General features: G+C 24.6%; 2 protein-coding genes across 5 annotated transcripts in view; one reads left to right on the forward strand and one right to left on the reverse strand.

Moving 5' to 3' along the window:
- Positions 1–21,574, forward strand: part of LOC127288202 (fasciclin-1) — a 176,409-nt gene that overhangs the window by 91,337 nt on the left and 63,498 nt on the right. The window lies entirely within an intron of this gene.
- Positions 14,699–21,275, reverse strand: LOC127288203 (origin recognition complex subunit 3). Its single transcript, XM_051315514.1, has 14 exons — positions 21,109–21,275; positions 20,450–20,575; positions 20,248–20,368; positions 20,023–20,180; positions 19,789–19,943; positions 19,618–19,723; positions 17,814–17,978; positions 17,465–17,641; positions 17,276–17,392; positions 16,901–17,206; positions 16,611–16,844; positions 16,423–16,542; positions 16,117–16,181; positions 14,699–14,856 (listed from the first exon to the last, which is right to left on the reverse strand). The coding sequence occupies exons 1-14, from the start codon at positions 21,130–21,132 to the stop codon at positions 14,760–14,762; spliced, it is 1,971 nt and encodes a 656-aa protein (XP_051171471.1). The 5' UTR covers positions 21,133–21,275; the 3' UTR covers positions 14,699–14,759.

Raw genomic sequence — 21,574 nt, forward strand, 5'->3', positions numbered from 1 at the left:
TTTTTTGACTCTTCATTTGTATATTCATATTCAAATATCATTTTTCTTCATACCATTATTCATCCAAAAAGAGGTGTCACATTTTGAACTTTGAACTGTAAATTGCACATAGTGATTTACATTCCCAACTCTGCTTATGGGTTGTCTGCAGTTTAATATTTATTATTTCTACATACCATTGTTCTTTCAATTACATAATTATTTTGTGATTGTGGTTTCAATGGGATAAAAAAAATAATTTTAAATATTCAAAAATATGCGAATTGTAAACCCACCTTTAATGTGACGTGACAACCATCAACATAAGTTACACTGAGAAAAAAAATTTAGTGTTTGCAACAAAATTGTTTGGTTAGGCAATTTTGGTTCTTGTAACTAAATTTTGGTTGGCTGAAACAAAGTCGTAGAGTTATCTTAACCAAATTATTTGGTTGAACATTTTTAAATTCCAAACAAAATTTGGTTACGACAACAAAATAATTTGGTTAACACAACAAAATAGTTTGGTCTAAAAAACCAAATGATCGTTTGTTGTCCTAACCAAAATTTGGTTGCGACAACCAAATAATTTGATTCGCTCTCAGCTTATAGCTTAAGAGAACAATTACTTTAAATCTCTCACAATGATGGGTAGTCCAGTGGTCAGAGCTCCCGACCTTTAGTTTTAAAACAGAGGTTCGATCCCAGGCGGAGATGAAATTTTTCAAAGTCCACAAATATTTCAATTGAATAAATATAAATTCAATGTTAAATTGATAATAAATAAATAATGAAATAAATAAAAAAGATGAAAAGAAATAAGGTAGAATACAATTTTTAATTTTACAAAAAAACTGTTTATTTGATCAACCAAACATTTTTGATGACTTAACAAAAAAAAATTTGGTTGAGTTAACCGAACATTTTTGTTATGCCAACAAAAAACACTCAACCAAATTTTTTGGTTGACTCAAATAAATAGTTTGGTTGCTTAAATACCAACAAAATTTTTTTGTTGGCTTAACCAAATTTTGGTTACTCTGACTAAACATTTTTCTCAGTGTAGTGTATTTTAAAAAAAGGGGTTTTTTTATTCGATTGTTTATTTTATACAATTTTTCTTTTGTTCCACACTTAAAAATTAAAATAATATTATTTTCGATAATCAAAAATATAGTAAAATCAAGAAATCAATTTCTAAACTTTTTAGTAACTGCATTAGACGAATTTTCAATATTCTAATTAAAATCTGACGAATTTCTTTTTATACGAATTTGCATTTGTTCAAAACTTACAAATAGCTGAACAAACAATCGACCGAAAAATTTTGGCGCAATTTTTAAAATTGATCAATTAGAAATTATCAAGAAAATCGTGATTGGTCAATTTAAAAAATTGCGCCGAAATCTTTCGGTTGATTGTTCGGCCCTTTTGTAATTTCGGACAAATGAAAATTAGGCGTCTTAAAAATTCTATCAAATAAAAATTCATAGAAATTAAAATTCGTTGAATTGGAATTTCTGACAAACAAAAATTCGCTTTTTCGTTTATAAGGAAAATCGGATAAATTTCAGGTCGGATTTTGTATACAAAAGGATGAGAAGATATATATATATATATAATATAATCTCAGGAATTCAAGGGGTTATTTGAAATTGTTGAAAATTCGCATATATTATACTAGATGTAGTTTTGCACCTGCGCATTCCATATAATCACAAAGGGAAACAAAATTTTCGCAACTATAGGCTTGAAACCAGTTCAAAGCTGCGCTGTGAGTTATTGACGAACTTTCGATTAATACAAGAATTACCTGAGGCTAAAGTTAGATCTTGTCGTATATACCTACATACTCACATCACTTAACCTATCTGACGGTTAAACTAATCGAGCAAAGTTCTCAGACTGAAATCGACTTCTAAGATTAAATTGATGTTGAAGAGTCCCTTCAAGAACATACCTTTTGCGAATTACACCCTCCTCATGATCTAATTTACCAAAAAAAAAAAAAAAATTTTTCCAACTTGACCAAAAATTATCAAATTTTTCTTTCTTACATTTTTATTAAAACGATTTTTTTAAAATTCTTTTCGCGGTGCATTCAGTATCCTAGAATCATTAATTAGAAATTTAATTTAAAGAATTATTTTATTGTGAATAATTATGTTTTATAGACAAATTTTCATTTTTTGAATTAAAATTTGACAGAACTTTTTCTACACCAATTTTTTATTTAATAAAATTTTTAACTATTGAATTTTTATTTGGCAGCATTTTTATTGCCATGCGCCTGCTTCTCTTATATTTTTATTTAATAGAATTGTCATTTAACATAAATTCTGCGTAGCTGAATTTTTAAATAAAAAAATTTCTATTTCACCGAAACTCACTTTGACCGAACTTTCACTTATCCGAAGTGTAATTTAACAGAACTTTCACATTTAGGATCATACAGTCGGCAGATGCATTTCAGCGGGAGTTTTAAAATCAACCAATCACAATTTTCTTTGATAATTTTTGATTAGTTGATTTTAAAATCCCCGCTGAAATGCATCTGCCGGGTGTATGATCCCATATGTGAAAGTTCTATCAATTTACAATTCAGACAAGTGAAAGTTCGGTCAAATTAAGTTTCGGTGAAATAGAAATTCTCTCACTTAAAAATTCAGCTAACTAGAATTTATGTTAAATCACTCTTAAATAAAAATTTGAAATTTTTTTTGAATAAAATTTTTGTTAAATAAAAATTTTGTTATATAGAAATTCTGTTAAATGATGAAAATTGTATAATTTGAAAATTCGATGCATTAGAAAATCTGTGTGTTTTGAAATAATTCTTTTTTTTTTTTTAAATAAAGTGACACTACTGTGTAACTCAAGTTAACGGAGGTTCGAACAAGTATACAATGTCTTTAGGGAAAATCTATTTGCTTTTGGAAGTACTTAGGGTACTTCTCTCTTAGTACTTCTCCCCCCACCTCTCTCTCTCGTGCCTAGCTGACTTGAGGTCGAAAGTTAACAAGTTTCTCATTTGCTTTCTCTAAAGTCAATTTCAAATTTACGTAACTATAACATAATTACTTTATATAAAAATCAAGCACTATACGAAGACATAGATTTCATTAATTTTTTACGCCCTGAAATAATAAATATAGTAAAGCGAGAATAGTTTTGAGGCCATTATTTTTCCCCTCGACGATAAAGTGTTATTGCGCTATTCGTTTATTTTTTTTTTTTCATTTTCATCATTCCTCTTGAAACTGCTCATGGCGAATTAACGAGACTTCCAAATTGTTTTGGTCAAATGGATTCTCAGAGAAAAGGAAATTTTGCCCAGCAGTCGTCGTTCGTGCGATTCGCAAATTGCTTTCAAAGTGTGTTTGTCTTTCGCGCGACTTTTCATAGGGGAAAAGTAGCAAAAGCTGCCACGATTAAAATCCTTTTCGTGAGAGGCCAAAAAGTTCATCTCCCTCTCCTCTAACATGAGGGATTATTATTTCTCGAATGAGAATATTGGTTTTTGGCGAAGGAAAAGAAAAAAAAATCTCTAAATGAGATTTTAATAACTGACAGTCGATTCATCATTTTAATATTAAAAAAAGGAGAATCTTTTTTTTTTTTTTTTTTGACAAAATCGAAGTTTTAATTATATTTATTCTTGTGTGATTTATATCCTTTTTTTGAAAATACTGCTTCACGACGCAATGGTGGACGAATGAGGAACAAAACCCAGAGACTATAACACCATTCCAGTGGTTAGTTAGCTATTATAACTTTCTGCTATTTCTATGCAGACCCTCAATTTCTACACAATTCGCACCGATTTCTCGTTTCAACATTTGCTTATATTCCCACATGTGTATTTTGTCGGCGTCATACATATCTTATAACTTTAGCTTTTATAACTCTCGAAACTATACATATACATATATGTATGTATATCTATATATGAAATTATGCTTCTCCATATGTTGTACTTACTGTTATCTCAAGTTTGCGTTGAAAGAACAGAGAATAGAATAATTATAACAATTTCAATTACATTCAGTGCAATTAATCACATATAACATTTTATAAAAAGAATTTTAAAAAAGAATTATTCTATTGTTTCTTATAAAAAAAAAATTTATTTGATTCAAATAATCGATTATTTTACTATTTATCTAATAAATATTTACATTACAAGAAGAAGTATCTCAAAATATATTATAGTCACTTTTAGAACGTTTAAAACATATTCTGCTTCGAATTATACGACTTTTTCGACTTTATTTAAAATTTTTTAAAAATATTTAAACAAAATACGTCTTTTTTAATATACAACGCAGATCTTTATCAAATCTTTATTTCAATTATTTAACAAATTTTTAACTAAAATTCTTCTCTAAATTAATTATTTTCAATAATTTTTATGAAATTCTTCATAAATTCAATTATCTAAAACTATTTTTCAATTAAGAATTATTGAAATTCAAATTTTATCTGTAATTTCTAATAAATTATTCAGCAACAAAAATAACTTAAAATTTCAATTCAAAATCACTTAAAATTCAATTAATTTCAAAATTTCAATTAAAAATCACTTGAAACTCTTTTTTTTCAAAACTGTAAATTGTATTTAAATCTTCAAAAATTCAATTATTTTTTAGAACAAATTAATTAAAATTATTTTCAATTCCAGAAAATTTAATTATCGTCTGAAGTTTTACAAAATTTTTTGAAATTCAATTATTTCTAAAAATTTCAACTGTATAACTCTTCCAAAATTCAATAATTTTTAATGATTTTTATATAATATTCTTCAAAAATTCAATTATATGAAAGCATTTTACAAATTAAAAAATTTTAATGTTCAATTTTTTTCTGTAATTTCTAATAAATTATTCAGCAACACTAAAAATTTTCAAGTAAAGTCACTTCATTTTCAATTATTTTGTAAATTATTTTCAATTCTGTAAAATTTAATTATTGTCTAAAATTTTACAAAATCTTTTGATATTAAATTATTTCTAAAAATTTCAACTGTATAACTCTTCCAAAATTCAATTATTTTGTAAAATTTTAATATATCTTTAAAAATTCAATTATTTTTTAATAATTTTAATATTTCTTTAAAAATTCAATTATTTAAAAATGTTTCAAATAAAAACTTTAAAATTATAGATATAATTATTATTTGAGTCTATTTCAGATCGCGAAAAATACATTTTTTTACTATTTTTCTTACTCGTTTTTATTAAACACAAAGAAACTTTTTTTTTTAATATAATATTTTAACTGAAATGAACGATTTTTATTTCTTTCAGTTAAAATATTATATTTTTAAATATAAAAAGATTCTTCATAATTTAGAATAAAAATGAGTGAGGAAAAAAACAGTAAAGTGCCTACACAGAAAATTAAAAGGCATTAAAATAAGCTCCAACGCTTATTATTTTAATCCAATTTTGCTTACTTTAGTACCAAAATGGATTAAAATAAGCAAAATTGGATTAAAATAATAAGCGTTGCAGCTTATTTTAATGCCTTTTAATTTTCTGTGTATTTTTCGCGTTCTGAAACAGCCTTTAATTGTTATTTGTTTCAAATACAGAAATTATTGATTCAAGTTAATATTTATTTGATAATAGTCAAGTAACCGATTATTTAAATCATTAAATCAAATAAATTTGTTTTTCTAACACACGCACCGAAAGTACATCATTTCTTACCTGTATTGCGGGTGAAAAGAAAGTCTTTTCCGGCGACAAGAAAGGAAATATTACTTTTTCAGTGTATTTTTTTTTTAAATTAGAGAAGATCTGTTTTTATATTGATTTGCGCATTTTAGTGTAAATTCTTGGAAATAAAAATCAAGACACAATAAATTTTTCCTTCTATAGAATCAACAAAAAAAGAAAAGAGAGAGACTAAAAGGTATCATGTATATATAGTGAATTTTTCTCAACAGAAATTGATTAAATTACGCTGTGTGAGATTTTTTTGGAATGGCTTTCTCTCTATAAGAAATAAATAGCTTGCTATCTCAAGAAGGTTTTATCGAACAAACCTCATTTGAATATTTATAGTTTGAATATCGAAGCTTGAGCTGCTTGAGTCGATCAGCAAAGGCGTCTTTCTGACATTGGTATCACCGCATGAACTCGCAGGAGCACGTCAGGGGAGAGATTTATCGAGCAATCTCTTCAAACGAACGTTATGCCATCTCTCCAGTGGCGCACGTAACTTTAGAAGTATACAGTGTCAGATTTTGCAAAAAAAAAAATTGTTTAAAAACATATTTCTTGATTTATTGTAAGCGGTGAAAAATAAACGAAAACATTCGGACAATTTTAACTTTAGTTTACTCCAATGTTTCGAAAATCTAAACGATTTCCTCTTCAGGGAGTTGGAAATTAAAAGGTTTTATAAATAAAACATCAACTGTCAATTAAATATATCTATTATACGTTATTGGAGAAATATAGTTTTTAGTCAATAATTTTTTATTTAGAACATGGGAGGAAGTTGTTAATTTTTAATCAAGGACAATTTTTGTATTTTTCAAACATAAGGAAACAATACTGAAAGACTTTTTATTTCAAAATGGAAAAAACTCGGTTTTTTTACTATGAAACTTACTAGCTTCGAACCAAACGATACCAAAAATTAATATATAGTCCATATTAATTTTAAGTATTCTTTGGTCAGAAACTATCTCGCGTGGAAATGGAACCATGGGTGAAATCATAAAAACCATGAGCGAAATCAATTGCCAAGGTAAATACGATTAGACCCATGGTTTAAACCTTGGCAAAAATCTTAAAAATAATTGCTCATGTCCGTTTCCCATGGTACAATTTTCCATAGGAAATTTTTTTTTAATTTTACGGATTTTTAACCATTGCTGAAATCTTGGAAACCTTGGAAAATTTTTTTTAATTTTACTGATTTTGGACCATTGCTAAAAACTTGCCAACCATGGGAAAATTAATTTTTTTAATTTACAGTTTTTGGACCATTGCTAAAATCTTGCCAACCGATCGGAAATAAAAGAAAAATTTTTTTGATTTTGAACCATTGATAAAATCTTGCGAACCATGGAAAAATTATTTTTTTTAATTTTACTGATTTTGGACCATTCCTAAAATCTTGCGAACCATGGGAAACTTATTTTTCTTAATTTACGGATTATTGACCATTGCTAAAATCTTGCGAACCATGGGAAATTTTTTTTCTATTTTATGGATTTTGGAGCATGTTTAAAAACTTGGGAACCATCGGGAATTTTTTAAAATTAATTTTCCATATTTCGCATGATTTTTGCAATGGTCCAAAATCCGTAAAATTAAAAAAAAATTTCCCATGGTTCGCAAGATTTATGCAATGGTCCAAAATCCGTAAAATTAAAAAATATTTTCCCATGGTTTGCAAGTTTTTAGCCATGGTCCAAAATCCGTAAAATAAAAAAAAAAATTTTCCCATGGTTTCCAACATTTCAGCAATGGCCCAAAATTAGTAAAATTAAAAAATTAAGTTTCCCATGGTTTCCAAGATTTTAGCAATGGTTAAAAATTTTTTTTTCCTTGGCAATCGATTTCGCCCATGATTTTTATGATTTTACCCATAGTTTCATTTCCACGCGGGTTAAGTAAGTTTCATACAACTAAATAGTACAAAAACAGAGTTTTTCCCATAATCTGCTGTCCAAAGTAAAAACCTAGTAAGTCGCTTTTCCATAAGGGTAAAAATAATTTGGTAAGATCTATCGACTTTCAAATACTTATGGAAAAGCGATTTACTTTGGACAGCAGTATTTTATGGATCATAATAAAAAAATTATAGCTTACAGTAGAGAAGCTAAAATCAATATTTTACCAGTGTTTATCGATGCAAAATTAATATATATTTAAGAAACAAAAAATGTATAAACAAAAATTAATTCTGGTTTTACATTCTGGAGATTTGAGTATTTGTCATAAGGAAGAGTAGAAACACAAAATTAATTTTAGTTCCACATTCAAAGAACTAATTTCTATGTTGATTTCCCTTTGGTTCTCTGATGCAAAAACATTAATATGATAATGTTGTTTCTAAAATCTGACACTCTCTCTCTTGTATTTATTTATTTTTTGTTCGCAAAAGCACTATACTGTTTTAATTGTCTGAGGTTCATTTTGATCGTCAGATATATAGAAAGTGCTCAGATTGCTGTAAACTACATTTCCCAAAGGACCTTGACTATCGTCGTTGCTTCAGCTTGTTCGAATCTAGGAAGCGGTAGTCCTTTATTCAATAGGGACGCCATCCTCCATATTCTGGATTTGAGAATCAATCTCAGATGCTATATATAGATATATAACGCTCAATCTTACAACGCACCTGAAACTTCTCTCACCCTCATCATTTGTTTACAGTTCCTGTCCATTTCTAGACATTTACTAAAATTAATGTACATATGTATTTATATTCTTCAATATGATTGACATTTGAGAAATTATTTTTCATCTTTATGGAAAATTTACTTTATTAATATAAAATAATATTCAATTTTATATTTGCAATATATTTCATGTCAATCATCTTGACAATTAATCTTTTTTATCAATTTCCTGTATTATATTTATCATTACGAATGTGGAATTTCACAATATTTACTTGTCATTTCGCATACTAAAGATAGAAAACGTATTTAAATTTTGCGAACATAATAATTTTTGCAAATACCAAAATATTGTATTACTTTTCTGCTCTCGATTCTGTCACGTCCACGCTATTCAGACGCTAAGTTGAACTTTCTAGAATCTGAAATGCTGACTTGGATATGGAAGGGTCAAAGGCAACGGGGTTAACCCACCATGCTTCGAGAACCCCTATATCGTGTCGAGTTGAGACTTTAACCTTTGGAGACCTCCTCCTTTCTCTATGTCTCTGTGCTCAGATCACTGCCCGATTGGTCTTGGTACAGATAAGCCGGATTTTCCAGGTTATATCTTCCACTATCTATCGCGATGCAGGTTTCCCGCATCACCTAGACACACGAAGGATTTGTCATCCTCCACAATTTCTGCCAGATAGATTTCAAAAGCGATTCACGCTACCAAGTATCAAAATCAATTCTCTCTCTCTTTTTTATTTTTCCGTTTTATTTATTTAGGTTATGATTTTATTTTCAAAACTTAAAATCATCTTTATATAAACTTTCCTTCGAGATTCTTCCATAAATTTTTATTACTCTTTCATAAAACTTGCTAAATCTTTTAGAGAAATTCCATCAGTTAATTCTGAAATTTCCTTCAATTTTGTAGAGTCTTATAATTCTGGAAATTAAATAATTTATTTATATAGTCTGTAACCTCACAAATTTATTCTTGAATCAAAGGAATATTTATTATCGATACAGTAGGCCACCAGACTAAATATCAATTAATAAATAAATTTTTAAGATACACTAATAATTAATAATACACGAGGCTACCAAGACAAGTGAGATCAATTTTTGTATTCATCTCAAAATTTAATAAACAGTAAATAAATTCCAGGCTGCACTCGCAATAATCAAAAGTCAAAAATTAAATCATAATTCATTGTTGGGCGCCAGAGTCAAATTCCAAAAAATAATAAATATTGCAAAATAATGGAAAATTATGCAACGACTTTACTATTTACTCGGCTACTCGATAACTAAATGAAAAACTAATAGTCAAACTCAAAAAATTAAAGTAAATCAGAATATTATATAATAATAAAATGCTTGGTCTGTCCTTCTGTCCTAACTTGAAGTTGGCCTTTTCTGATTTCACGTGTTTTTTTGAATAGTAATCTTATGACGTGTCAAATTTTGACAATTCTTTTTCTCATTTTTGCCAAAGTTGTATAATTGTGTTTCCAAATTTCGGAATAAGTTTCTTTAAAATTCCAAATTCGAAAATTCAATTCACGAAGCTGAAGTACACAACGTTTACCAACGAAATTTTTTTTAAAGTTGTATATTGATTCAAAAATTGTTTACATACAAATGCAAAAAATTTATGATGAGAAAAAAGATGCACCAGGAAATTTCGTACAAGATAGTAATTTGAAAAAAATTTATTTCTAAAAATTAATTTTTAAGGTACCAGGGGCCAACGAATACCTATTAAATATTAACTATAAAAACACAGGCCTCGAATCAACTTAAAGACACAAAAAGTCGTTTTAGTCGATTTATATTCCACAAAAAAAAGTGGATTTGTTTTTTATTTTAACAAAAATATTTTACAGATTTTTAAATAAAAAAATTTTTTTTTAATAATAATCCTTTTCGAAGGGTTAAAGTTGAAATTTTTAGAAATAATTAAATTTCAAAAGATATTGTTAATTTTCAAACAATTATTAAATTTTACAGAACTAAAAATAATTTATCAAACAATTTTTGAAAAACATTTTTTAAATTTAATTGAATTTTCAAAAATTTTAAATTGAAATTTTTCCAGTTAATTGAAACTTTAAGTGTTTTGTAATTAAAATTTTAGATGATTTCACTAAAAATTTATTAGAAAATGCGGACAGAATACAATAATTTGAAAATCATTTTTAATTGAAAAATGGTTTTAGATAGTTGAAATTTCAAAGAATATTATTAAAATAGTTACAAATAATTGAATTTCCTTAGAGTTATAATTGAAATTATTAAATTTCAAAAAAAAAATTTTCGATAAAAAATTTTAGAAATAATTATATTTTCGATGCTTTTGAATTCTTATTGAAAATGCAATTAATTTTGAATTCAAATTTTTGAGAATAATGAAATTTTATTTGATTTTAAATTTGGAAAATAATTGAATTTCAGTTCATTTTGATTTGAAAATTTTGGGAAATAATTGAATTTTATTTGAAATTTGGATAATAATTTAATTTAAGTTCATTTTTGATTAAAAATTTGTATAATTAATTTTGAATAGAAATTTTAGAAAATAATTGAATTTTATTTCATTTTAAATTGAAAACTTGATAAATAATTAAATTTTAAATTGAAAATTTGGATAATTATTGGATTTTTAATTGATTTTGAATTAAAATTTCGGGTAATAATGGAATTTTAGTTTATTTTGAATTCAAAATTTTTAAAAAATAATACAATTTTATTGTGATATATTTTTTTTAAATTATAAACAATTGTTAAATTTTATAAAAATTTTAATTGAAAAATAATTTTGATATAATTGAATTCATTTGTCATGGAATTCTAAGATAAAATAATAAAAATCTAGTCGAAACACAACAAAAGAGAATTAAATGTTTCTCACAATCCTTCTTATTATATTAAGTTCAAGTACGACCGATACGAAAACAAAATTTTTCTACTGTAAAACTTATATTTAATATTGAACAATATCAATCGAGAAATCAAATAAAATAGAAATTCAACTTTCAAAGAAATCGCCATTAAATTTTTAATTAATTAATTAATCTGTTTACCAAAATTGAAACTAATTATTCATACACACTAATTGGCACAACACAAAAAGAAATACAAAATTTAAAGACTCTTTAACTGGAGGTAACAATATAAATTTGGACCACAATTCTTAATTTCTTCTTACAAATTTATTTTTTACAAATTACATTAAATTTATCCATTAATTTGGTCAATAATTTTGTATTTCAACAAAGAAATTGTGATTTGTAAAATTAATTTAATTTTACAGCGTCACAAGTACAAATTGATTTTTTTTTTTTTTTTGTTGATTTAATAAAAAAGATAAATTTTTCGAAAATGTTTTTCGAATTTAGAGAGCAAGGGAACATCTTAACCTCGGTGACCTTACTATACTGAATCCTAGACAATTTAGCTTATAGCAACACTATCGCTATTGGATCTTGTCGTTGTCGTTGTCCGAGATGAAACTGCATGAAGCAAGCCCCGAAAGTATATGTCGTTTTCTGTATATTAAAGTCCTCTTTGGTGTGAGGATCTGTGTGTGAGTGTTGGCGTTGATGTGTTTCCTGGACCATCCTTTAAATCTGAAAGCTTTCACGAACATCCCGGCTTCACAGAGCAAAAAAGAAAATGATATTGACACCATTTCAAAACATTCAGGAAATGTGCTACATTAACTTAATGTTCGTTTTTCTCGCAACTGCGAAAACTTTTTCCAAAACTTTTCAATCTCTATATAATATATATATATATACAAATGTTTAAAAAAAAATAGTTTTAAAAATTTTACTACATATCAAGTATTATTATTCAGGCCTCGGATTATACGACTTTTTCCTACTTTTTTACAACATTTTTTATACAAAATTTTAAAAAAATAGGTATATATCTTCTTTAATATACAATGCAGATTTTATTCAGATATTTATTTGCATTATTTAACAAAATTTTTAACTAAAATTCTTCTCTAAACTCATTATTTTCAATAATTTTTATAAAATTCTCCATAAATTCAATTATCATGAACTAATTTCCAATTAACAATTTTATGAAATTCAATAATTGTTTAAAATTTACAAAGAAAAAAAATAGCAAATAGAATTACAAAAAATTTCAATTTCAACTATAACCCTTTCGAAATTCAATTATTTTTAATAATTTTAATATTTATTTAAAAATTCAATTATTTCGAAATGGTTGAAATAAAAACTCTAAAATTGAATTGTTGTCAGAAATTTAAAAAAAAAACTATAATAATTTTAATTTGCACAAAATTTATTTTCAAAATTTAAAATCTTCTGCAATTGAATTATAAGTATAAAAAAAATTTATTTTAACAATCTGTAAAACTTAATTATTGTTAATACTTAATTCCATCAAATAAAATTACCAAAAATTCCATTTCAAAATAACATAAAATTCAATTATTAAAAAAATTTAAAGTTAATAATTAATAATAATTTCCATCAAGTTCTTCGAAAATTCAATTATTTAAAATATTTTAAAAATGGAATTTTTAAACAAATTTTAATTTAAAATTCTGTAAAATTTAATTATTATATGAAATTTAAAAAAATCTTGAAATATTACAATTTTCGAAAACTTAAAATCTTTTGAAATTCAATTATTTCTAAAAATTTCAACTGAATCACTTCCAAAATTTAATTTTTTTTTCCTCTTTTCAATTTCAATTATTGTCATAAATTTAAAAAAAATTACACTAATCGAAATTCGTAAAAATTTATTTCAATTTAAAATCTTCTGCAATTCAATTATTAAAAAAAATTTAATTTAAAAATCTGTAAAATTTAATTGTCTGAATTTTTTTTGACCATATGCCATAATTTTAAATACGAAATACATCCTACATAGTAAGAATTTTGAAAATTTGTCTTAGTTCGATTTTGAAATATTCGAAATAAATATTCTTGTTAATATTCTTATAGAATTATTTTTATTAAGAAATTAATAAAATTAATTTAATATATTAGTTATTTAAAGTAAAATATTTATTAACTAATTAAATTTAATTAAAATAAAACAATTAACTTTTTTGAAATTTAAATCATCTAAACTGACTTTTTTTGCGCCTTAAATTAATACAAATATAAAAAAAAGACCCTCTTTTTAATCTTTTGTTGTAATTATATAGAAAATCCTAAAAGAATGTTTTTTTAAATTTATTCGGTTGCATCGCAGGACTTTATATGTCTCAGAGGGATTTTAATTAATCCTTTTTCCTCCCCAAGCCTCTTTTCTTTCATCTGCCCTCTCTTCGAAACTCAATAAACGAGTCCGTTATCTCGCTTTGCCTGATATTTCAAACCCTATATATAGATCGATATAGTTCTCTCTTTTTTTTCCTCCCAAGATTAAAACTAAAAAGGAAAAAAAAAGAGGAGATAACAAAGGACTTGATCGACATATGAGGGTGACACCGATATTTCTGGATTAAAACAGATGGTGGACTAGAATTCGTTCGGTGTGCAACGACGACGAACGTCACTGGTACCGAAACATATTGGTATTCCGTCATCGTGGCGAAAACCTTTATGCAGATTTACGACAGAGGTATCATCAATATTCACCTCGGGCGTTAAATTATTCCTCAACTGGCACTACTCTAGAGACAGATATTTGGTTCAGGATGGACGATCACGGATCTAGAAGAGACAGGCAAAAAGCTCGCGATTGTGCTGAAAAAAAAGAATAGAATATGCAGTAAAATTAAGCCCCCTTTTTTTTGGTCTAAAACAAAAAATTTACCAAATCTAACCTAACGAAAACAAAATTAAAAAATTTTTTTTTTAATAATTTCACAATTAAAATTCTTTTACAAAACATTTATAACTAATTTTTCGCTTTCAAAAAAAAATTGGAGCAATTATATATCATCAATGCAATATTCTCTTTCATTGAAATATTGTTTCTCACTCTCTTTTTTTTCAAAATGAAGCTCGTGTGTTAATCAAAATTTTGTTATTCACTATGAAACAAAAATGTTTTCAAACTTTTTAATGACGTAAAAAAAAAGATAAACGTACATACCTATCGTAATCAATAGTTGAGTTTATTCTCATATGAATGTGTATTGTGCAAATATACGATATGAGTACTTGCACCATCAAAAAGTAATTGTTATTGGTTCGCCCTAGACCAATAAAATTACCGTTTCAATACACATATGTACACAATTTTATTTCCCTGGATTCTATTTTCTTGAATTTGATATTTTTCCACAAATAAATTAACTATGTTTTATAATTCTTCGTAATAATAATTTCTTCTCATGATTGGAACAAGGAATTATAGTTTCAATTTAAAAAAGTAAAAATATCAATTTATTCTCAAATTACATTTAGTAATTATAATTTTTAATTTAATAAACAAGCCTCTTCACATGATCGGTTTTTATTTTTGTTCCTTTGATGTAGCCAAGAAATTGAAGCTCTGCAACTGCTTGTGAAAATCGAGACCTGTGCAAATTTGTTAAGGAATTTTTTTTATTTCTCAAGTTTTTTTTAAAGGAAGAAATTTCTGTCTCCTGAAACCTAGAAAAAGGATTTTGAATATATTTTAATAGAACTTTTTTTTATTTATTATCAGTTAATTAGTTTTCTGATACTTTGGTTCAAAATAATTAATTAATTGAATTTTAGAAGAATATTATAAATATCATTAAAAATAATTGCATTTCAAAAGAGTTATAATTGAAATTATTAAATTTCAGAAAATTTTATATTAAAAATTTTAGAATTAGGTAATTAAACTAATATTTCAAGTTTAAAGTTTTGAAAATTTTAATTAATAAAAATTTTTCTAATTTCTGTGAATAATTAAATTTTACACACTTTTTAATAAAAAAATGTTTTAAATAATTGATTTTTTGAAAAACTTGATGAAAATTTTTGATTGAAATTATTATCTCGATTATTATTAAATTCAATTATTTCAAAAAGGTTGAAATAAAAACTCTAAAATTAAATTGTTGTCAGAAATTAAAAAAAAAACTTATAACAGTTTAAATTTACTCATTATTTATTTAAAAATTTGAAATCTTCAGCAATTGAATTATATATAAAAAAATTTAATTCAAGAATCTGTAAAACTTAATTTCATGAATTAAAATTACCAAAAATTTCAATTCAATTATTTTCAAAAATCTAAACTTAATATAATTTAATAATTTTAACCAACAATTTCCATCAAGTTTTTCAAAAAATCAATTATTTAAAACATTTTTTTTATTAAAAATTCTGTAAAATTTAATTATTCACAGAAATTAGAAAAATCTTCATTAAAATCTTCTAAAATTTTCCATTTAAAACTTTCTGCAATTTAATAATTTCAACTATAACTATTCTGTAATTCAATTTTTTTTTATGATTTTTATAATATTCTTCAAAAATTCAACTATTTGAAAGCATTTTTCAAATTAAAAAATTTTAATGTTCAATTTTTATCTGTTATTTCTAATAAATTATTCAGCAACACTAAAAATTTCAATTGAAAATCACTTTATTTGCAATTATTTGATAAATTATTTTCAATTCTGTAAAATTCAATTATTGACTGAAATTGTAAAAAATCTTTTATATTTCAATTTTTTCTAAAAATTTCAACTGTAACTCTTCCAAAATTCAATTATTAAAAAATGTAACATTTTATTTTTTAATCAGTTAATTAGTACCCTGATACTTTGGTCATTCCAAATAATAATAATAAAAAAAGGATACTTGATGACTGGATTTATATCTCGTTGCTCATCAATTTGTTCGGGGTCAATGATTATCAAGAATGACTGAAACAATTAAATAGCTTTTAGGTCCATGACACATGATATATTTCAATTCATCGCTAATCAAAGTTAGCTTCTAACTGAATATGTATGCGTCGTGTACATCCAAGACAGAGATGACTATGATTTCAATGAAGCACATAAATCATTTCGAAACATGGTTCGAATCATCAAACGAGATCAGCTTTAATATCCGTGTCCTTAACGTATCTACACATATATACAATATAACAAGTGGAATTACCTGTAACCAATCGTACATGTTTATTAGTTTCTTGTTCTCCTTGTGTAATTTATAAATTATCACAATATCAGGCATTGTTTGTAAAATCTCCGTCTCATTATCGATTACACAACAAGGGCACTGAAAAAATACGATAAATTTAATTTCAAATAAATTAAAAATTAAAAAAATAAATAAAATTCATATACTTCTAGAAGAAGATTCGGATTATTTAAAGAATTTTCAATTGCCGCTCTAAGTGATCCTTTAATTTGACGTGTCACTAATCGATTATCGTGAAAACAAAATATTTCATATCCCAAAAGATTTTTAGGATTTTTTAGAAATACAGAAAATATTTGTTTGTCGATATAGTCGACAAAATTTTCCCTCGCTTCTTTATATGGTGAACATGTTTGTTTATGTGCATTATTTCGAAGACTCTGAAAAACAAAATTATTTTAAAAAAAGATTATAATTTTTCTTTCTTTTAACTCACATTATGAAATGCAGAACGTTTGTTAAATTTAACATCAGAATTTGGCGATTTTTGAATATCGGATTTCATTGACGACGATGGTAAAATAACTTCACTTGCGCCTTGTAAAATTTGATAGTGTTTTTTCAAATTATGCATTAAATTTTCCGGCAAGAATTTTTTATTATTCTCAGCAACTTTTAAAACTTGTTCAAATTTTGCCAAAAATTCTTCTTTTGGTAAATGTAGCAAATATTGTAAAACTTTTGTGTAATTATCCAATTCCGTTAAATTCGAACTAACAGCATCTCCATAAATTTGGCGAAACTAAAATTAAAGTAAAAGAAAAACAACAGGTTATTTTTTTTGAAAATTTTCAAAATTTTCACAACTTACATGTTTGCCAAAAGGTAAACTTGGACAAGTATTTGCAAAATTATGCAACAATTTAAGCACTGATAAAAATTTGTCCATATAATTTTGAAATTCATTTACACAATTCGAAAGAAATTTCTGTAAAAATATTATGATATTAAAATTTAACAATCAATTTTTAATTTTAATTATTTTTAATTAGTTTTTTACTTTAAAATCTTCGTCCTCTAAATTTTGTTTTCCTTGAAAATAGTAAGCGATTGAAGGAAGTTTTCTAAATTCCCGAAGATGTTTTCCAGTTAGAGATTTTAATTTTCTTTCCACGTTATTTATGTCACAACAAAGAGATGCGTAATTATTTTCAAAAAAGTGTTTTGCCAAACATATCTGAAAAAAAATTCATTTCTTTTCTATTTTAAAAAAAACGATGTAAAATTCAGTTTTTGTGATAAATCATTGTTATATATAACTTTTGAGAACAAACACTTTTAATCTCAATAATTGAAATACATGAAGAAAAATTAAAGAAAACTAATATTTTTCTATTTTGTAAACATACCTTATAAGCCTGTAAAAATCCGTCTACAGACAGGTCATAAAAAAGAAACATATCCTCGAGAAATTTAAATGCTTTACCCGTCAATTTAAATGGTACATTATGAGAAAAAACGATTCCCTCGAGTATATCAGATAAACTTAATAATTGCGTTTGTGTAGAAAATACCTGTTAATACAATCATCATTATATTTTTCCATCTGTATTTCAAATATAAATTTTTTTTAATCTTAAATAATTTTAATAATAATACAGGGTTGACAAAAAAAAGTATTATTTTGTTTTTCCCTGACTTTTCCTTGATTTTTAGTCAAAAATAAAAATTTTTCCCTGATCCTAATGATAATATTTCAAGAGATTTTAAATAACAGGTCGATTTTTCGCACTTTTTCGATTTTTTTTTTATTTCTAAAAAATGAATTATTAAACAAATATTTAAATTGCATGCAAAATCAACTATTTTCAATAATTTAAAACAAATTTTTCGAAGATTACATGATTTAAAACAGTTTTCAATTGAAAATTTACTAAACTTCGATTATTGTTTGAAGTTTTTGAAAAAAATTTCACCAATTCAAAATGAAAGTTACAATTAATAATATCCTGAAATTCAATTATTCTTTTTAAAAAATTTAACTTGAACTCTTCTGAAATAAAATTATTTCTAAATTTTCTATTTAAAATTCTTTGTTGAATCATTTAATTTTAATAATTTTAATCAAATTTTTTGAATATTAATTATTTAAAAAAATTTCCAATTCAAAATTCTCCAAAGTTTAATTATTGTTTAAAGCTTATTAAATATCTACAGAAATTCCAATTTACGAAACTGTTAATTAAAAATCTTCTAACATTCAATTAGTTCCAAAAATTTTAACTATTGCTCTTCCAAAACTCAATTATTTCTAAAATTTTTAACTTCAATTTCATTTTCAATTGTTTCTAATAATTTTAATCAAGTTTTTCAATAATTCAATTACATTAAACGTTTTTTAATGATTAATTCTTTAAAATTAAATTTTTTTGTTTGTATAATTTTTACAAAATTTCAATAATTCAAGTTTATTAAAATTTTAATTGAAAATTTCAAAAATAAAAAATTCAATTTTTTAAAACATTTTTCAATTGAAAATTCTCTATAATTCATTTATTTCTAAAAATTTTATTTAAAATTCTTCGCTAAATTAATTTTTTTAGTTACTTTAATACAGTTTTTCAAGAATTCAAGGAAATAAAAATTTTTTTAATAAAAAATACTCTAAAATTCAATTATTGTCTGAAACTTGTAAAAAAATTTCATTAATTCAAATTTATAAAAGTTTCAATTAAAAAACTCCTGAAATTCAATTTTTTCTAAAAATTTTAAATGATACTCTTCCAAATTCAATTATTTTTATAATTTTAATTAAAACTCTTCTGAAATTCAATTATTTCACAAATTTTCATTCAAAATGAATTTTTATTTTCAATAATATTTTAATGAAATTCTTCAAAAATTTATTTAAAACATTTTCCAAAATTCTGAATTCGAATAATGTAATTTAATGTAACTTTAAATTATTTTTCAAAATGTGTTGTAAAACTGAATTGAAATCTTGAAAATTTGTCTTAGTTTAATTCGACTAAAATGACTTTTTTTTCTTTCAAAAGTCGATCTGAGACCTACAATTATAAAAAAGTAAGATAATAATTGTTAGAAGCAGAAGTTTTAATTAAAAATTTCAAAAATTTCCTGACTTTTCCCTGATTTCCTTAACCCGTGGCAACCCTGTTATAATAAAAATAATTTTAAATTAAATTTACATACTTTTATTCGAAGTTTTGATGTAACATCATAAGAAAGAGTTCTGTGTACAATATGCAAACTTGTTGCAATACCAAGAATCAACACAATCTTCAGTCTCGAGTGCATGCTAAATAAAAAGATATTAAATTTATTTTGCAAAAATATAATTATTTCTAAATTAAAAATTTTTACCTTAAATTATAAACAAAATCGTGTAAGGTTTTGGCATTGAAATTTTCAAAATCTTTTATAATTATCACAAGTGGTATATTATTTTCATTCGATTCATTGTACCATGAAGTCAAAGCGCGAAAAGTACAATTAACTTTTTTAATAATAGGATCATTCTGAAAAAAATATAGAAAAATAATTTAAAATCTCTGCCTAAAAAGAGGAATTAATTTTTTTAATTATTTTAAAAATAACCTTTGTTTCAGCATTGATTATTTGATAAACACTTTCTTCAACCATACTTTTAAGATTGTTACAATTTTTTGAACTTATTGTTGCAATATAGGGAGTAATTTCTCGAAGTGTTTCTTCAACTTTATCAAAAAGCATAATGTGATCGGGAACATTTATTCCTACGAGAAAAATATTTTATGTAATTTGAAATTTTTTTAAATAAAATATGAAAAATTGCTATCTTACCAGCTAAAAGAATTGCTGTCGATATTTCAGTAGGTAGAATATTAATTTCACCATTGGATATATTTTGAACGTACCAATACAAATCTTGTAAAATTTGTTTATACATTTTATAATTAATTCTCTAAAAATTAAAAAAAAAAACGCTATTGTACAACTTTTTATATAATTAATTTTACATTATTATAATGTAAAATTTAAATACCTCTACAGAATCTTGAATTGTTTGATAGATTTGTTTGTAAGTTTGATACCATGGTTTATTAGAATTTTCATTTTCATTCTTTATTTTTTTTCTTCCAAATTTATAACATTCGACGGGAAACACGCCCTAAAACAAGTGTAATTATCATAAAAAATGAATAATGATCAGATTCCTCTACATTGTAATATTTTGCAAACTCCGATAATAATCTATGTACAACGATAATGCTCATGATTAATGGTTTATATATCAGAAGGTATGAGAAAGTTGATATCCTATAGACTATTTAAAGTATAAATTTTTATTATAAAGCACTAAATGCAAATTTTCATTTAGGGTTTTTTATTAGCGACAAGAATTTTAAAAAATATAAACTAATGATAGTAAGAATTTAATATTATTATTAATATATATTATATGTAGAGTAAAATTATACAATTGTTCCTATTTAATAAATTTGAAATTCGTACATCCAGTGATACATCTTATAATAAATAATATTCTTAGGAATACTTCATATTTAATAGAACCAAAAAAAAATATTGAAAATAAAATATTATTTTTATAAAAAGAAAATTTTTTTTCTATATAGTATCCAGTTTTCTTTTAAGGTTACAATAGTGGCATGCAGCAACAGGTAGTTACAATATTTTACTTACCTTCGAGACTGAAACAATTTCCATTATATTCAACCTAATATTACTTTGTCGAAATGAATAAAACAGAGCATAAAGCAATAGAGATTAATGTTTTATACAAGAAAAATAACAAAGCACAGAACATAACTGCTTCACCTTTCAGCACTGAACGAATACTGACTTGACTTGCTCCTCACATATGCTTCGCGCCAATTTTAATTTGTCGTCTGCTATCACATATGTTATAGATGTCGTTAGCAACAAGGCTACATTTTTGTGGGAAATATTTGAATTTATTTTGATCAAAATTTTTTTATATCTAATCATGAATTATTCAGTAATTTTTTTTTTTTAATATTTTTATTCGAAATAGATTGGATATTAATGGTAAATAATAATAAATATAATAAATATAAATATAATTTACTATAATGTACTGTAATATAATATACTATATTAAAATATACTATACTAATTTTCACATTTT

The sequence above is a fragment of the Leptopilina boulardi genome, unplaced genomic scaffold (genome assembly GCF_019393585.1).
Source record: "Leptopilina boulardi isolate dan_hultmark-lab unplaced genomic scaffold, ZJU_Lbou_2.1 LbouV2_38, whole genome shotgun sequence".
NCBI classification, from domain to species: Eukaryota; Metazoa; Arthropoda; class Insecta; order Hymenoptera; family Figitidae; genus Leptopilina; species Leptopilina boulardi.